At 36.1% G+C, this 15,593-nt stretch overlaps 1 protein-coding gene across 1 annotated transcript in view; it reads left to right on the top strand.

Annotated features, from left to right (window-relative positions):
- ACOXL (acyl-CoA oxidase like) overlaps window positions 1-15,593 on the top strand; it is a 1,233,832-nt gene that overhangs the window by 213,424 nt on the left and 1,004,815 nt on the right. The window contains exon 9 of the mRNA XM_053712602.1: window positions 9,803-9,837. Coding sequence (XP_053568577.1) covers window positions 9,803-9,837 — 35 coding nt within the window. The remainder of the gene's footprint in view (window positions 1-9,802; window positions 9,838-15,593) is intronic.

Consider the following 15,593-nt stretch of genomic DNA (forward strand, 5'->3'; position numbering starts at 1 on the left):
GTTAAATTTCCTTGTGGGGCAAACTTAACTACACATATTGAGTCTGCTTGCAAAAATGTGAAACATTTGGTGCATTTTAAAGCAGTTTTGCAGAACGTGTATGCTTTTATTCTCTTAAAGGCGCAGTACCGTTTTTTTAAGATTGTTATTTTTTTTCACTAAATAAAGTGTTTTCATGCTTGTTTGTAGCCATTACTAGCCTGTTCAACATGTCTGACATTGAAGAAAGTCATTGTTCAATATGTTTAGAAGCCATTGTGAAACCCCCACTTAGAATGTGTCCCTCATGCACCGAAAGGTCAATAAATTGCAAAGAACATATTTTAGCTACTAAAAGTATGTCGCAGGATGATTCTCAGTCAGAAGGGAGTCAGGTTATGCCATCTAATTCTCCCCAAGTGTCACAACCATTAACGCCCGCACAAGCAACACCGAGTATTAGTGCGTCTAATTCTTTCACCCTGCAAGATATGGCCCGCAGTTATGAATACTACCATCACATAGGTTTTATCTAAGCTGCCTGGGTTGCAGGGGAAGCGCAGTAGGTCTGGTGTGAGAACAAATGCTGAGCCCTCTGACGCTTTATTAGCCATATCCGATGTACCCTCACACTGTTCTGAGTTGGGGGTGAGGAATTTGCTGTCTGAGGGAGAGATTTCTGATTCAGGAAAGATGTTCCCTCAGACAGACTCAGATATGATGGCTTTTAAATTTAAACTAGATCACCTCCGCTTATTGCTCAGGGAGGTTTTAGCGACTCTGGATGATTGTGACCCTATTGTAGTTCCAGAGAAATTGTGTAAAGTGGACAGATTTCTAGAGGTTCCTGCCTACACTGATGTTTTTTCCGGTCCCTAAGAGGATTTCGGACATTGTTACTGAGGAGTGGGATAGACCAGGTATTCCGTTCGCTCCCCCTCCTACTTTTAAGAAAATGTTTCCCATATCAGACACCATGCGGGACTCGTGGCAGACGGTCCCTTAGGTGGAGGGAGCTATTTCTACCCTGGCTAAGCGTACAACTATACCTATTGAGGACAGTTGTGCTTTCAAAGATCCTATGGATAAAAAATTAGAGGGCCTCCTAAAGAAAATATTTGTTCATCAGGGTTTTCTTCTCCAACCTATAGCGTGCATGGTTCCTGTAACTACTGCAGCTTCTTTTTGGTTTGAGGCTCTGGAGGAGGCTCTTCAGGTTGAGACCCCATTAGATGATATTCTGGATAGAATTAGGGCTCTCAAGCTAGCTAATTCTTTCATTACAGATGCCGCTTTTCAACTGGCTAAATTAGCGGCAAAAGAATTCAGGTTTTGCCATTTTAGCGCGTAGAGCGTTATGGCTTAAGTCCTGGTCTGCTGATGTGTCATCAAAATCTAAGCTTTTAGCCATCCCTTTCAAGGGTAAGACCCTATTCGGGCCTGGACTGAAAGAGATCATTTCAGACATCACTGGAGGGAAAGGTCATGCCCTTCCTCAGGATAAGACAAATAAGATAAGGACCAAACAAAATAATTTTCGTTCCTTTCGAAACTTCAAAGGTGGTCCATCTACCTTTTCCCCTGCTGCAAAGCAAGAGGGGAATTTTGCTCAATCCAAGTCAGTCTGGAGACCTAACCAGACTTGGAACAAGAGTAAACAGGCCAAGAAGCCCGCTGCTGCCACCAAGACAGCATGAAGGGGTAGCCCCCGATCCGGGACTGGATCTAGTAGGGGGCAGACTTTCTCTCTTTGCTCAGGCTTGGGCAAGAGACGTTCAGGACTCCTGGGCTTTAGAAATCGTAACCCAGGGGTATCTTCCAGATTACAAAGATTCTCCTCCAAGAGGGAGATTCCATCTTTCTCAATTGTCTGTAAACCAGACAAAAAGAGAGGCATTCTTACTCTGTGTAGACGACTTATATACCATGGGAGTGATCTGCCCATTTCCGAAAACAGAACAGGGGCAGGGGTTCTACTCCAATCTGTTTGTGGTTCCCAAAAAATAGGGAACCTTCAGACCAATTTTCGATCTCAAGATCCTAAACAAATTTCTCAGAGTCCCATCCTTCAAGATGGAGACCATTCGGACTACTTTACCAATGATCCAGGAGGGTCAATATATGACCACCGTGGACTTAAAGGATGCGTATCTACACATCCCTATCCACAAAGATCATCACCAGTTCCTCAGGTTCGCCTTTCTGGACAAGCATTACCAGTTTGTGGCTCTTCCCTTCGGGTTGGCCTCAGCTCCCAGAATTTTCACATAGGTGCTAGGGTCCCTTCTGGCGGTTCTAAGGCCGCGGGGCATAGCTGTGGCGCCTTATCTGGACGATATCTTAATTCAGGCGTCGACTTACCAACTAGCCAAGTCTCACACGGACATCGTGTTGGCTTTTCTAAGATCTCACGGGTGGAAGGTGAACGTAAAAAAGAGTTGACTTATCCCTCTCACAAGAGTTCCATTCCTGGGAACTCTGATGGATTCGGTGGACATGAAAATTATCTTGTTTTCCATGCTGATAAGGGGGTTTTGCGTACCAAACCTGGATTCCTTCCTAAGGTTGTTACTAATAGGAATATCAATCAGGAAATTGTTGTTCCTTCTCTGTGTCCTAATCCTTCCTCTAAGAAGGAGCGTCTGTTGCACAACTTGGACGTGGTTCGTGCTTTGAAGTTTTACTTGCAAGCAACCAAAGATTTCCGTCAAACATCTTCTCTGTTTGTTGTCTATTCTGGAAAACGTAGAGGTCAAAAAGCTACGGCTACCTCTCTTTCTTTTTGGCTGAAAAGCATCATCCGTTTGGCATATGAGACTGCTGGACAGCAGCCTCCTGAAAGGATTACAGCTCACTCTACTAGAGCGGTGGCTTCCACATGGGCTTTTAAAAACTATGCTTCTGTTGAACAGATTTGTAAGGCTGCGACTTGGTCTTTGCTTCATACCTTTTCCAAATTTTACAAATGTGATACTTTTGCTTCTTCGGAGACTATTTTTGGGAGAAAAGTTCTTCAAGCAGTGGTGCCTTCTGTTTAACCATCTGTCTTGTACCTCCCGTTCATCCGTGTCCTGTAGCTTTGGTATTGTATCCCACAAGTAATGGATGAATCCGTGGACTCGTCGTACCTTATAGAAGAAAAGTAAATTTATGCTTACCTGATAAATTAATTTCTTCTATGGTACGACGAGTCCACAGCCCGCCCTGTCATTTTAAGACAGCTTATATTTTTTTATTTTAAACTTCAGTCACCTCTGCACCTTGTAGTTTCTCCTTTTTCTTCCTGTACCTTCGGTCGAATGACTGGGGGTGGAGCTATATAGACTGCTCTGCTGTGGTGCTCTTTGCCACTTCCTGTTAGCAGGAGGATAATATCCTACAAGGATGAATCCGTGGATTCGTCGTACCATAGAAGAAATTTATTTATCAGGTAAGCATAAATTTACTTTTTTTTCTTACATCATTCAGACAGCATTCCATTTTAAACAACTTTCTAATTTACTTCTATTATCATATTTTCTTTGTTCTCTTGGTATCTTTTGTTGAAAAGCAGGTTCGTAAGCTCATGAGTGTGCATGTGCCTGGAGCACTATTTGTTTGCAAGAGTACTATTTCCTGCCATGTAGTGCTCCAGATACCTACCTAGGTATTTCTTCAACAAAGAATATCATGAGAACAAAGCAAATTTGATAATATAAATAAAATGAAAACTTTTTTAAATTGTGTGCTCTGTCTGAATGATAAAAGTACATTTTGGTGTTTTATATCCCTTTTACATGCTATGAGAACGGAAACATTACCATAAAATGATTAAGTGAAAGCACTTGTCTGTGTACATTAGGTTTTCCCTAAATTATGTTTGTTTCATTGATACTGTGCTTAAAGGGACACTGAACCCAAATTTTTTCTTTCATGATTCAGATAGAGCATGAAATTTTAAGCAACGTTCTAATTTACTCCTATTATCAAATGTTCTTTATTCTCTTGGTATCTTTATTTGAAATGCAAGAATCTAAGTTTAGATGCCGGCCCATTTTTGGTGAACAACCTGGGTTGTCCTTGCTGATTGGTGAAAAAAAAATCATCCACCAATCAAAAAGTGCTGTCCAGAGTTCTTAACCCAAAAAAGCTTAGATGGCTTTTTTTTTTTTTCAAATAAAGAGAAGCAAGAGAACGAAGAAAAATTGATAATAGGAGTAAATTAGAAAGTTGCTTAAAATTGCATGCTCTATCTGAATCACAAAAGAAAAAAATTGGGTTCAGTGTCCCTTTTAATATAATAAATCTACCAAATCATTTTTTGTTTGGGTATATTTTAAAGCAAAACATTTTACAGCACTGCATGCGCATGTACCTCATAATAATTTATTTAGTTTAGACTTTGGACCACTTGCTTGTGGAGATGTTTTTAATATTTTAAAAATATCTGTTTTCTTATATAAAAACAATAATAAAGTGAAATACGTTACCAGTACACTTAAAGGGATACCAAAACAAAATCAAATAATGCATTTCTATACATACCTTTTAAGTAAGGCAGAAAAATATAGTTAATTTAAAAGTCCTCATAATGAAACAGCTTTTAACGTTACTTATATTTGTTGTAGGGAGAATAGGTGCATGTTTACGCTACTTCAGTATCTAAAATCGGTAACCGCCCCACAAATGTTGTTAGTTATTTTAATTTAGCTTTTTTGTGAAATATATGTATGGTTTGGTTTAGCCTGGTCAGAAGACAAGAACTGTGTCTTTTCTGGTACACGAAAGAGCTTAAGGGTAAAACTTTCTATACCTTCCTACTATGTGATAACAATACCCTTAACCACATAATAACCCAAATAACACACAGACACCAGTTATGGGAGAAAAAACCCTCTCCCCATCCGGGGACAAGGGTTGTATTTATTTAAACAATAACTTAAAATGAACTTGAATAACTTAACAAATTAACGTTGGCCGGCAGGATCATTCCTGTCCTACAACTCCTAAGAAAGGGGTGCGACTGCCCTAAAGGAATGGGGGCGCCCCCATTCCTTCAGCCTGGTGGGCTTTTTAGGAGGGATCGTGCAGGAAGCCCCAGGAGCGTCAGCCCTTTCGACTGACGCTGAAATGTGCTCACGTGTCCCCCTCCTCTTTCACCCCGCCAGGCTGAGCCTATCGCAGATATGTCGCACCCCGCTGCCGCCGCAACAGTGTGCATGACGCCATGCACCTACCACAGAATTGGAGTTGAGGGACCCCCAAACTGCTAAGACAACGGTTCCTCAGCCAAAAGACTGTTAGTTCCAAAGGAGGGTCCCTAAGAGCACAACTACAGCACTTTGTTCTTACTAAGGTCCGAATGACTATTCAGCCCCCAGCCAAAGTGAAACTATTGCCGGCATCTCTGCAGTCCGCTGTTGACTGGAATGGTCCAACCTGCATTCATAACTGGAAACCGGAACACCTGTTACTTGGGAGGGAAGGGAGGGAAGACAAGAAACAGGTTAGTTAGTGACCCTACTTCCTGCCTGCAGACACTAATATAGGCTCTGCAACATCTCCCTCTAGCTGCAATACCAGCTAATACACTTAAACAACAAAACACCTAGCAGTTCAGACAAAAGTTAACCCTTAAGTTGCTGCGTGCTTAGTCAGCCCTCCACTTTCCTTTGGGTGAAGAGTACAATAAAATATATACATTTTAGAGCTTCTGAGTAGTAGTAAAACAGAATTGTATTCATTCTATGAAACCGTACTGTAAACAAATGAAAGGAACAGCAATTTAGTCAAATGTGGCACTTACACATGACAGTAGTTTTTTGGATACATTTGAAAGAGAATTTCTGTGGAAAGGGACTGACGAATGTTCAAAATAATATTTATTATATCTCAGGGCTCGACAAACCCAGGAGCCACTAGCTCCTAGAATTTAACCCCTGGCTCCTAAGTTTTTGGGTTATTCTCCATATTTCTATATACAAATCCCACTATCTGGCTCCTAAATATCCTTACTGGCTCCTAATTTTTAAACAGATTTGTCAAGCACTGTATCTAAACACTTGAAATAAAAGATGACATTTACAAAAGAATACAGTTTTGATAAGATGGTTTAACTAAATTTGTAAATAGTTCAAAAGGATATGGAAAAATATGTGTTCTACAAACTGACAGAGCATTGCATTATTAAATGTCACCCAAATCATGGGAGATGTCTTCTGTATTGTTATTTTTGTGAATGAAATGTGTGATTAGTGATCATTTGAAACTGGATGAGCCCGGAGAATAGAGTTTTACAGCCTTTTTCTAATTAGAGGTTATAAGGTTACATATAGAGAAGGGTCCCTGTAAAGTAAGATTTAAATAAAAACAGATTTACATTTGTTCATTTATATTCTACAGTCGGTAAGGAAGTTAAGGAAAGTTAAACATGATATTGTGATCTACTTTAATGACTCAATTTTTTTTTAAATCAAACTCCATTGTTTGTTATTAAGCAGGGTCCTTATTTGAAAGACATTAGTAAGAGTATAAAAAAATGTATGAAAGTGTCAGAGAATTATGATTTTATACTATCCTATAGCTAGGTTCTGTAAAGAGGCATGGCACAATATTACCCAGTTACCTTATCAAGTTTTTTATAAAGTAGATGATCTTTCAGAAGAGTAATATAAAGAGGATACAAAACAGGTGAAAAAAAAACCTAAATGTTTTGATAATTTATATTACAGGCTATAGGAACCAGTGTAGATATTTAAAACAAGTATAATATCTGTCTTATGTGTGAGCTCCACACAGCATTCTGGGATTGAGGTAGTGTATTTCCTGTTTGGTGTTTTGTTTTAATAAAGTTATAGGATTCAAATAATTGACATTGTTTTAGATTTTCGTAGACAGTATGATGAATTGTGATGACCTCATATACAATAGGTTGTCAATATTTTTTGCAAATAAATTAGACACATGGTTCACACAAGGTCCCTCTAATGTTTGTTTAATTTGGGTAGTCCTTTGTAAAGACACCTTTGTGATTGTAGTGGGATTGAATTGATGACAGTTCTGGTAGTTATAAATTCTTTATAATTAACTGGATTAGAATAATATAAAGTTTTTGGATTTCTGTAATGTGGCTATGGACCGTACGAGTTAAACACCCCCATCAGTAATAACTGAATGGAGGAACAGAATAGAATACACCTGGATATTCTCTACTGGATAACACAGACACATTTGATGCTTTAGCTTAAAGGGACAATGTGCTGTGAATTTAGTTAATCTGAATCTCTCTGCTTGGGCAAGATAATCTAAAAAGTACTATAAGGTCCCTCAAAGGATTTTAGAAATGCAAATCTCTCTATGCAGGCACCTGGATGTGAAGGAGAGACTACCACATTACAAAAGATTGTCTAAAAAAAAATCCCAGATATTTTGTATAATTTCTTTCCATGCCAGCAAGTTTTTTGATCAGGCCCTTAGAGAAAAATGAAAAATGAACACTTTATTATCTCCTTATTGCACCACCCACTGAGAGTGTAATTTATTCTAAACCTTCATGTTTACATAGCTTTTCTATAACCAATACTTACATATTGAAGCTATTTCAAATGACAAAAGAAAGGTAAAGGAGCTATTTGTAAACAATTTCATACACTCAAATGGGTAAAAAGGATCATTGGGGGGGGGGGGAAGGTTTCTTAGGATTAAACATATTTCAAGAAAATACATTTTGATATAATACAGATGTTAAAATATGTTTAAAACTGACTTCTGGTTTACATCTTATATTTTAATTTTTCCATTTTCCATTTTGGTTAACGGGATTGGACTTGAACATCTTGAGTAGCATTGAAAATAACTGTAAGTTGTTTGAGGATTACTAAGATACCTCAGCATTATAACTGTTCTATGTACTAACGTTATGCAGCTTTTTAACTCACTAGCTGAATTTGTAGAAATCTATACTAGTAAATTCAGTAAATAACTGCTGTTGTACCTTAGTTCCATTGGTCTGTGTGTGTGTTTTTTTTTTGTTTTTTTTTTAATTATTCAGATAGAGAATACAATTTTAAACAGCTTACCAATTTACTAATATTATCTAATTTGCTTCATTCTCTTGGTATTCTTTGTTGAAGAAGCAGTAATGCACTACTGGGAGCTAGCTGAACACGTCAGGTGAGCCAATATTATGAGGCAATTATGCGCCACCACCAAAGGATACCAAGAGAACTAAACAAATTAGCTCATAGAAGTAAATTGGAAAGTTGTTTTTAAAAATAACATGTTCTATCTAAATCATGAAAGGAAACAAATTGGGTTTCATGTCCCCAGTGGCGTATTTAGGTTTTGTGCTACCCTAGACACTCATAAGTCCCCCCGTTTTAGATCTTTTTTGGCTATAATATTTTTTGGTCAGGGTATAACGTGAATGTTTATCAGGGCTTGCATACACTCAGGTGGGTTGAATTATCACATTTGAGCAGTAATAATATTTATACACAGTATATACTGTTTTATTTTGGGTGATAGTTTGTTTTTCCTAAGCAACTCACTTTTATAAATAAGTATGTATATATATATATACACACACCATATTACACCTTAAAGGGACATCAAGCCCACATTTTTTCTTTCATGATTTAGGTAACACACACAATTTTAATAAACACTTTCAAATTTGTTTCTATGATCAAAATTTAATTTGCTTTCTTGGTATTTTGGTATTGGCTTTTGTAGAGAATATCTATATAAGCTCAGGAGCATGCACATTTGGAGCACTATATAGCAGCAGTTTTGCATCAGTGCTTTTAACCATGTTATACACTTTTGAACACTAGATGGCAGTGTTTTTGCATAAAGTATAACAAAAGCATTGATGCAAAAATACTGCTAAATAGTTATCCAGCTATGTGTACGCTCCTGAGCCTTCCCAAAGATGCTCTTCAACAAAATATACAAAGAGAACATAGTAAATTTTATAATAGAATTAAATTGGAAAGATTTTTTTTTATATAATTCTGCACTATATCTCAATCCAAAAAAATGTTTTTGGATTTCATGTCTATATAAATTTGGGAGTCTTTGGTCGTTTAGCAACAAGTGAATTATAACTTGAAGGTAAAAAAAATGTCAAAATTAAAACTTCTGATATTCAAATAAAGCATTCAATTTTAAACAACTTTCCAACTTACTTAATTTGATTGAATCGAATCAGGATAATCACTGCACTACTGGGAGCTAGCTAAACACATCTGTTGTGCGAATAATAAGAGGCATGTATATGCAGCCACCTATCAGCAGCAAGTTACCAGTGGTGCATTGATGCTCCTGAGACTACCTAGGTATGCTCTTCAACAAAGGACAGCAAGAGAACAAATCAAATTTGATAATAAAAATAAACTGGAAAGTTTTAAATTCCATGCTCTAAATCATGAAAATATTAATTTTGACTTTACTGTTCCTTTCAAAACATGCAATTTTTGCTTTATTTAACAAACATACTTAGAAACATCAAACGAAACCAGAAAAACAAGGTATTGATTTGACGATTTCTGTCTTTTTCCTCTGTCCTGCTACCCTGTGGGGTAAGTAGAAATATGTGAGGTTCTCTGACCCATCGCATTGATCAGCTTATCATTTACTAATTTGGTAAAAGCTGCAAAATGCATGAGCATGGTGTGGAAAAGCAAAACGTCTTTAAATTATCTTGTAGCCTGTGGCTCAATAATTCCATCCTTGCAGTTTGATTTATAAGACACAATAAGTAACTATACTTTAAACAGCATATTTTTTCTTCTTTTCTAATGTTTTTTTTTCTTCTGCTAATTTACCTTTTTTTGCTTTGCAGCTTGGATTGACAATTGCCATTCGATATAGTCATAGGTAAGTTTATATTTTATTCTTTTTTTATATTTTATATAATTTTATGTTTTTGGACTCTGCTTGAGCAGAATACTGCATAAAAAAAGTTAAAATAGGATTAAAAAAAATCTTTTTTTTTTTCTTTTCATATTGTCAGGATATTTATCAATTTACTTGGTTTTATCATTTTCAAGCTCCCTGGAATTGAGAGAAGGGTGTTATATTAACCAGATGTTGTTTTCTTATATTATATAAATAAGTCAGATTTCCTGATTCATTATATGAAGATTTATCATCAAAAGGGTTATAATTTAAATTCTTTTTATATAATATATTCTTGAAGGTTTTGTTTTTGTTTTGTCTTTTAAGAAGAAAATATCTAAATTGGGGATTAAAGTAAAATTTGAAAATTACACGTTAAATTAATATGTGAAAATAAAGTTTGATTGGAAAAAAAAATGATTTTTTTTTTTTTTTTTTAAACTAAACATCTCCATATCTTGCACTGAAAATAGCATTCAGGTCATACTATGCCTATAAACTTGGCAATTTAGGACTATATTATAGGCCTGCATTTGTACAAACCATTTACTGATCACCAAGCACTGTCTGTTTACTCTGTATCCTTCAAAGTGTGAAAATGAATTTGTCCCAGAGTGTTATGGTTAGAAATGAATGATGAAAATATTCTCCAATATATTATCCAAGCAAAAAAAGTAATGAAAACATTGTGTTAAATTGAATATTTACAACAGTAAATTTAACTTGAACCTAGATCTACTATAATGATTTGTGCTGTTAATACATCAGTGATGGACACCTTACTAATACGTGGGGAGGGGTTGGGGGGCAGATTGGCCGCATATACATTAATGGCTTTTAAACACAAAAATGTTCAGTGGCACAGGGCCAGATTTAGGAGAATTTGCAGGGTATCCTCTGTCTGCTGTTCTTCCCCTGTGTTGGCACTTATGAGTTGTGTTCACCATGTTGGCCCAAGCAGCAGATGCCTACAAAGCTCACTTTTTTTAAGTATTGTTTTTTTCCTGGGGTCACAAAAACTATGGCACACATATTTAGTTCTGTTTTCTCCAGGGCCATAACAAATAATACAGAGGGCCACATGTGGCCCATTGGTTGCCAGTAGACTTTAATACAGTATATTTTAAAGTGCCTCTTGATCTTGGGTTCCTAAAAAAAAACCATTTTCTCTTTTTTCCTTACTTTGCTTTCAATGCTCTTTTTTCAAATGGTATTTGGAGGTTGTTTTTAGGTTAGCATTGCTTTTAAGCTGCTCTATCTACCTATTACTTTTTTATGTGTTCCATCTAAAGAGGGTATAGGTTAAAATACATTTTCTAATAAGAGTTGTGTATGCTTGTCCCTGGATACCAGTATAGTTACAAGAGTTGTCTCTATCAGCCAATGGGCAATGACTAGCTAGGTACACAAGTGTGACAAATGAGTATCTAGGTACACAAGTGTGACAAATGAGTATCTAGGTACACAAGTGTGACAAATGAGTATCTAGGTACACAAGTGTGACAAATGAGTATCTAGGTACACAAGTGTGACAAATGAGTATCTAGGTACACAAGTGTGACAAATGAGTATCTAGGTACACAAGTGTGACAAATGAGTATCTAGGTACACAAGTGTGACAAATGAGTATCTAGGTGCACAAGTCAATTTAATTCTAGAGCATTATTATTGCACAGAGGTAAACACACAAAGTTAAATGGATAGTAAATACCTTGTAATTACAAAAATAACATTTGTTGTCTTGCTATAGAATAACATATCAGCCAAGTCTAAACATTTTTAAAATAAATTCACATCTTGTTTCCTGCAACAGTTTTTTAATGGCCACATTCCGTCAAACACGTGTCTTATTTGGAGGAACCAATCTGGGTTTGAGTCTGCAGACAACAAGGCTAGCCACAATCATTCTCTTAATACTAAGTGCATAGCTTTGCAGTACTTATATGTTAAAGCCAATTAGGGAAATATATGTAGCAGGGTTAGCATTGAGAAGTTTAAGAAAACCCACAATTTTCAGAGCTAAATTACATGAAAATTAATAATGAAACTAAATAGCAAAAGTTGTTTTATTATGCATAACTAAACCTTTTATATTAAAATGTCATAGTGCTTTCTGATTCATGTGTGTAGCCACCAATAACTAGCTAACTCCTGGTAGTGCATTGCTGCTCTTGAGCCCACCTAGCTATGCTTTTCACCAAAAGGATACCAAGAAAATGAAGTACATTTATAACAGAAGTAAGTTTAGAAGTTTAATAAAATTTCATGATCTACCTAAATCATGAAAGTTACATTTTGACTTTCATGTTGCTTTAATTAGTGTAATTTCATATGTAAAATTTAACTTGCATGTACACTGTCCCTTTTTCATAATCTATGCATCTTTTAATTTGATTATTTGGCTGAAACGTATACATAAACATTGCCAAATAATCACATTAAAGGGATACTAAACCCAAATTTGTTCTTCCATGATTTTAGAACATGCAATTTTAAGCAACTTTCTAATTTACTCCTATTATCAATTTTTCTTCGTTCTCTTTCTATCTTTATTTGATAAAGCAGGAATCCAAGCTAAGGAGCCGGACCATTTTTCATTCACGAAATAAAAAAAAATTGGGTTTAGTGTCCCTTTAAAGACACACTGGCAAATCAAATGTTTGATTGTTTGGTCTTTCCTGTGGAACAAACAATCAAAAAAGACCAAAATATATAAAAAATATTTTGAGATAGGTAATTCAGCTTGTGACAAAACGCATACATGTAGGAGAAAACCTACACACACTTATAAACTGACTGCTCAAAAATTATTTTAGTTAAAAGAATTATTATAAGACATGTTGCATTTGTCTATTTCGGGCTGATCCCAATGATAAAGATGGCAGCCACAGGCCACAGTCTGCAATTTTCGATACCAGATTTATTCTTGTAAAAGAAAAACACACTATGATCTGGATTTGCACAGATCTTAGAGTGTTGCACTTTCACACAAATAAATCCAGCTACGAAAATCTGCTAAATGTGGCTTGCAGCCGTTATATTCAGCATTCTGTCAACCTGAAATAGACAAATGCACGTCTAATTATTATAGGGCATGTCTGTGGGCAGCACTTTGAATGGTTCTTACGGTATATAAGTTGCTGTGTGTATTGTGAAGTCATTTAGCCACCAATTCAAGATATTTTAAGTCTACAGACTGTGCTGATTTGATGGATATAAGAGTGTTATGGGTTTTACATCCGCTAACTGATCTAGAGCATTAAGGCGTATGGTAGCCCTTACGACGTTTAGTACCACCCTCCCTTGCTAAATAGTAGACCGGGTAAACAGTGCAGTGTCACTAACAATCATGCTATTACTTATTTTCTGATAAGCAACTACAGTTATGGTATTTAGTAACCTTCATTGAAGCTTTGGAGTGTGTGCTTGGGGACGCTACAGATTTTTCACCTAATAGTACCTGCAGCCTTCGATAACAAAACATGAAGTCCCAAGTCGAGATAACCCTGGACCACATCACTATTTTAGTCAATTCAGACTTCTGAGCTCTGAGAGATGAGCAAAAGAGTTGTTTCTCCCTCTTTCTGGCAGTTTTGGAGAAAGTATATATGTTTTACTAAAGTAGGTATAGAACCAGATCAATATATCAAAGTAATTCCAATAAATACCCATACACTCAAAAAACCCTAGGGGGAGTGTGGGGGTGCTCCAGTGATCAAATGTATATATCCATTACAAAAAAGAAAAAGTAACCACCAAATAGGCACACACTTAACAATTCGAATAGTAATGCCTAACGAATAGAGCCAGAAAAAAATATAAAACGTAACATTTATTCAATACATTTATAAATTCATTCTACTGAATGCAAATAAAATCACTTAAAAAACCAAGGTAGCACTGTTGTGGTCTCTGGAAATAAACATACATAATGTTTAAAATCTTAATCATCAAATAAAGCAATAAATAATGTATCCAAAAGTTATAACACTGTGCACAAGGTATAAGAATTGGAGACCCATTGTGAAACATCCATCAAGTGTAGAAAATATCCCTAGTAAATTACCAAGTATGATTTTATGACACCCACAAAGGTAGGATATAGGATTGGACTTATCGCACTATCTTTCAATAGATGGCTACTCACAATTATTGTAAAAAAGGTACGGCATGATCCGACTGAAAAAACAAGATACCAAGCGCAAATAATCACATAATAGTGTGATCAACATGAGCCAAATAATATTAACATGAATCCAGAGTACTCAAGAACAGGCGCCGTTGTGGATGTTACACAATGGGCCTCTGATTCTTATACCTTGTGCATAGTGTTATAATTCTGGGATACATTATTGGTAGCTTCATTGGATCATTACGATTTGAAACATTATGTATGTTTATTTCAAGGGACCACGACAGTGCTACCTTGGTTTTTAAGTGATTTTATTTGCATTCAGTAGAATGTAATGTTAAATGTATTGAATAAATGTTAAGTTCTATTTTTTTTCTGGCTATATTCGTTACCATTACTATTTGTAGTATTGGAGAAAGCACAGGGCAATGACCTAATCACAATGAAGCAGAAACAGCAGGTAGATGCTGAACGAGCAACAACGTACTTGCCAATGTTTTCCAACGCAGGAGTTCTGTCACTTTGTCTTCATGTTGATGAGGCTTATGTGGGGATGTGGCTTTATCTGTCAATGTCTTGAGTGCCGCTTGTTCATGTGTCAGAGGAGGAATTAACAGAGATGGTAATTGTCCTTATCTATCTGGCAAAAGTGTTTTCAATGATAGCATTGTTTATAGCAATATTATACATAGTTGCAAACTCTGCTGCCTAGATGGCTAAAAACACGTGCACGCTCCTGAAGGTTGTTTAAGATTTCATACACTCTCTCCGGTTCATTTAAATTTAATTTTGACTTTACTGTTTACAACCTACTACTTTATACTTGCTCATAGTATTATTACACATGTCTCATGAGATTTTATGGGATGGTTGTGAGTCATTATGCTGGTGCCCGTTTGTGCTTTAACTGTTTTTCTTTGGACAATACCATAATTACTGCTCTATATTCACTGACACATCATAACTGTTGTATGCTATATCACATGTTTAAGGAAATTATATTTTAACCGTTATGGGCATCAAGGCTACACCCTACACCCTATTCCTCATATACTAGTAATTGTTTTACTTTCACTTAAACATTTGTCATGTGATTGTCATTTAAAAGCACCATGTAGACTATTTGGGCTGTACGTGATTAAATATGTGTATTTTGCTCTTATAGGCTTGTTAAAAGGATACTAAACTCAATGTTTTTCTTTAATGATTCAGATAGAACATGCAATTGTAAGCAACTTTCTAATTTATAAATTTTTCTTCGTTCTCTTGCTATCTTTATGTAAAAAGCAGGAATGTAAAGCTTAGGAGCCAGCCCATTTTTGGTTGAGAACCTGTGTTACGCTTGCTTATTGGTTTGCTAAATGTAGCCACCAATAAGCAAGTGCTATCCAGGGTCTGAACCTAAAATGGACTGGCTCCTAAGCTTTACATTACTGCTTTTTAAACAAAGATAGCAAGAGAGCAAAGAAAAATTTATAATAGGAGTAAATTAGAAAGTTGCATAAAATTGACATATGGGTTTTATTCTCATGATTAAAAAGACATCACATTTCGGTTCCACTCAGGCACCTTTTTGAAATGCCACCACCATTGAGCATGTGGA

This window comes from Bombina bombina, chromosome 4, assembly GCF_027579735.1.
Source record: "Bombina bombina isolate aBomBom1 chromosome 4, aBomBom1.pri, whole genome shotgun sequence".
Taxonomy (NCBI): domain Eukaryota; kingdom Metazoa; phylum Chordata; class Amphibia; order Anura; family Bombinatoridae; genus Bombina; species Bombina bombina.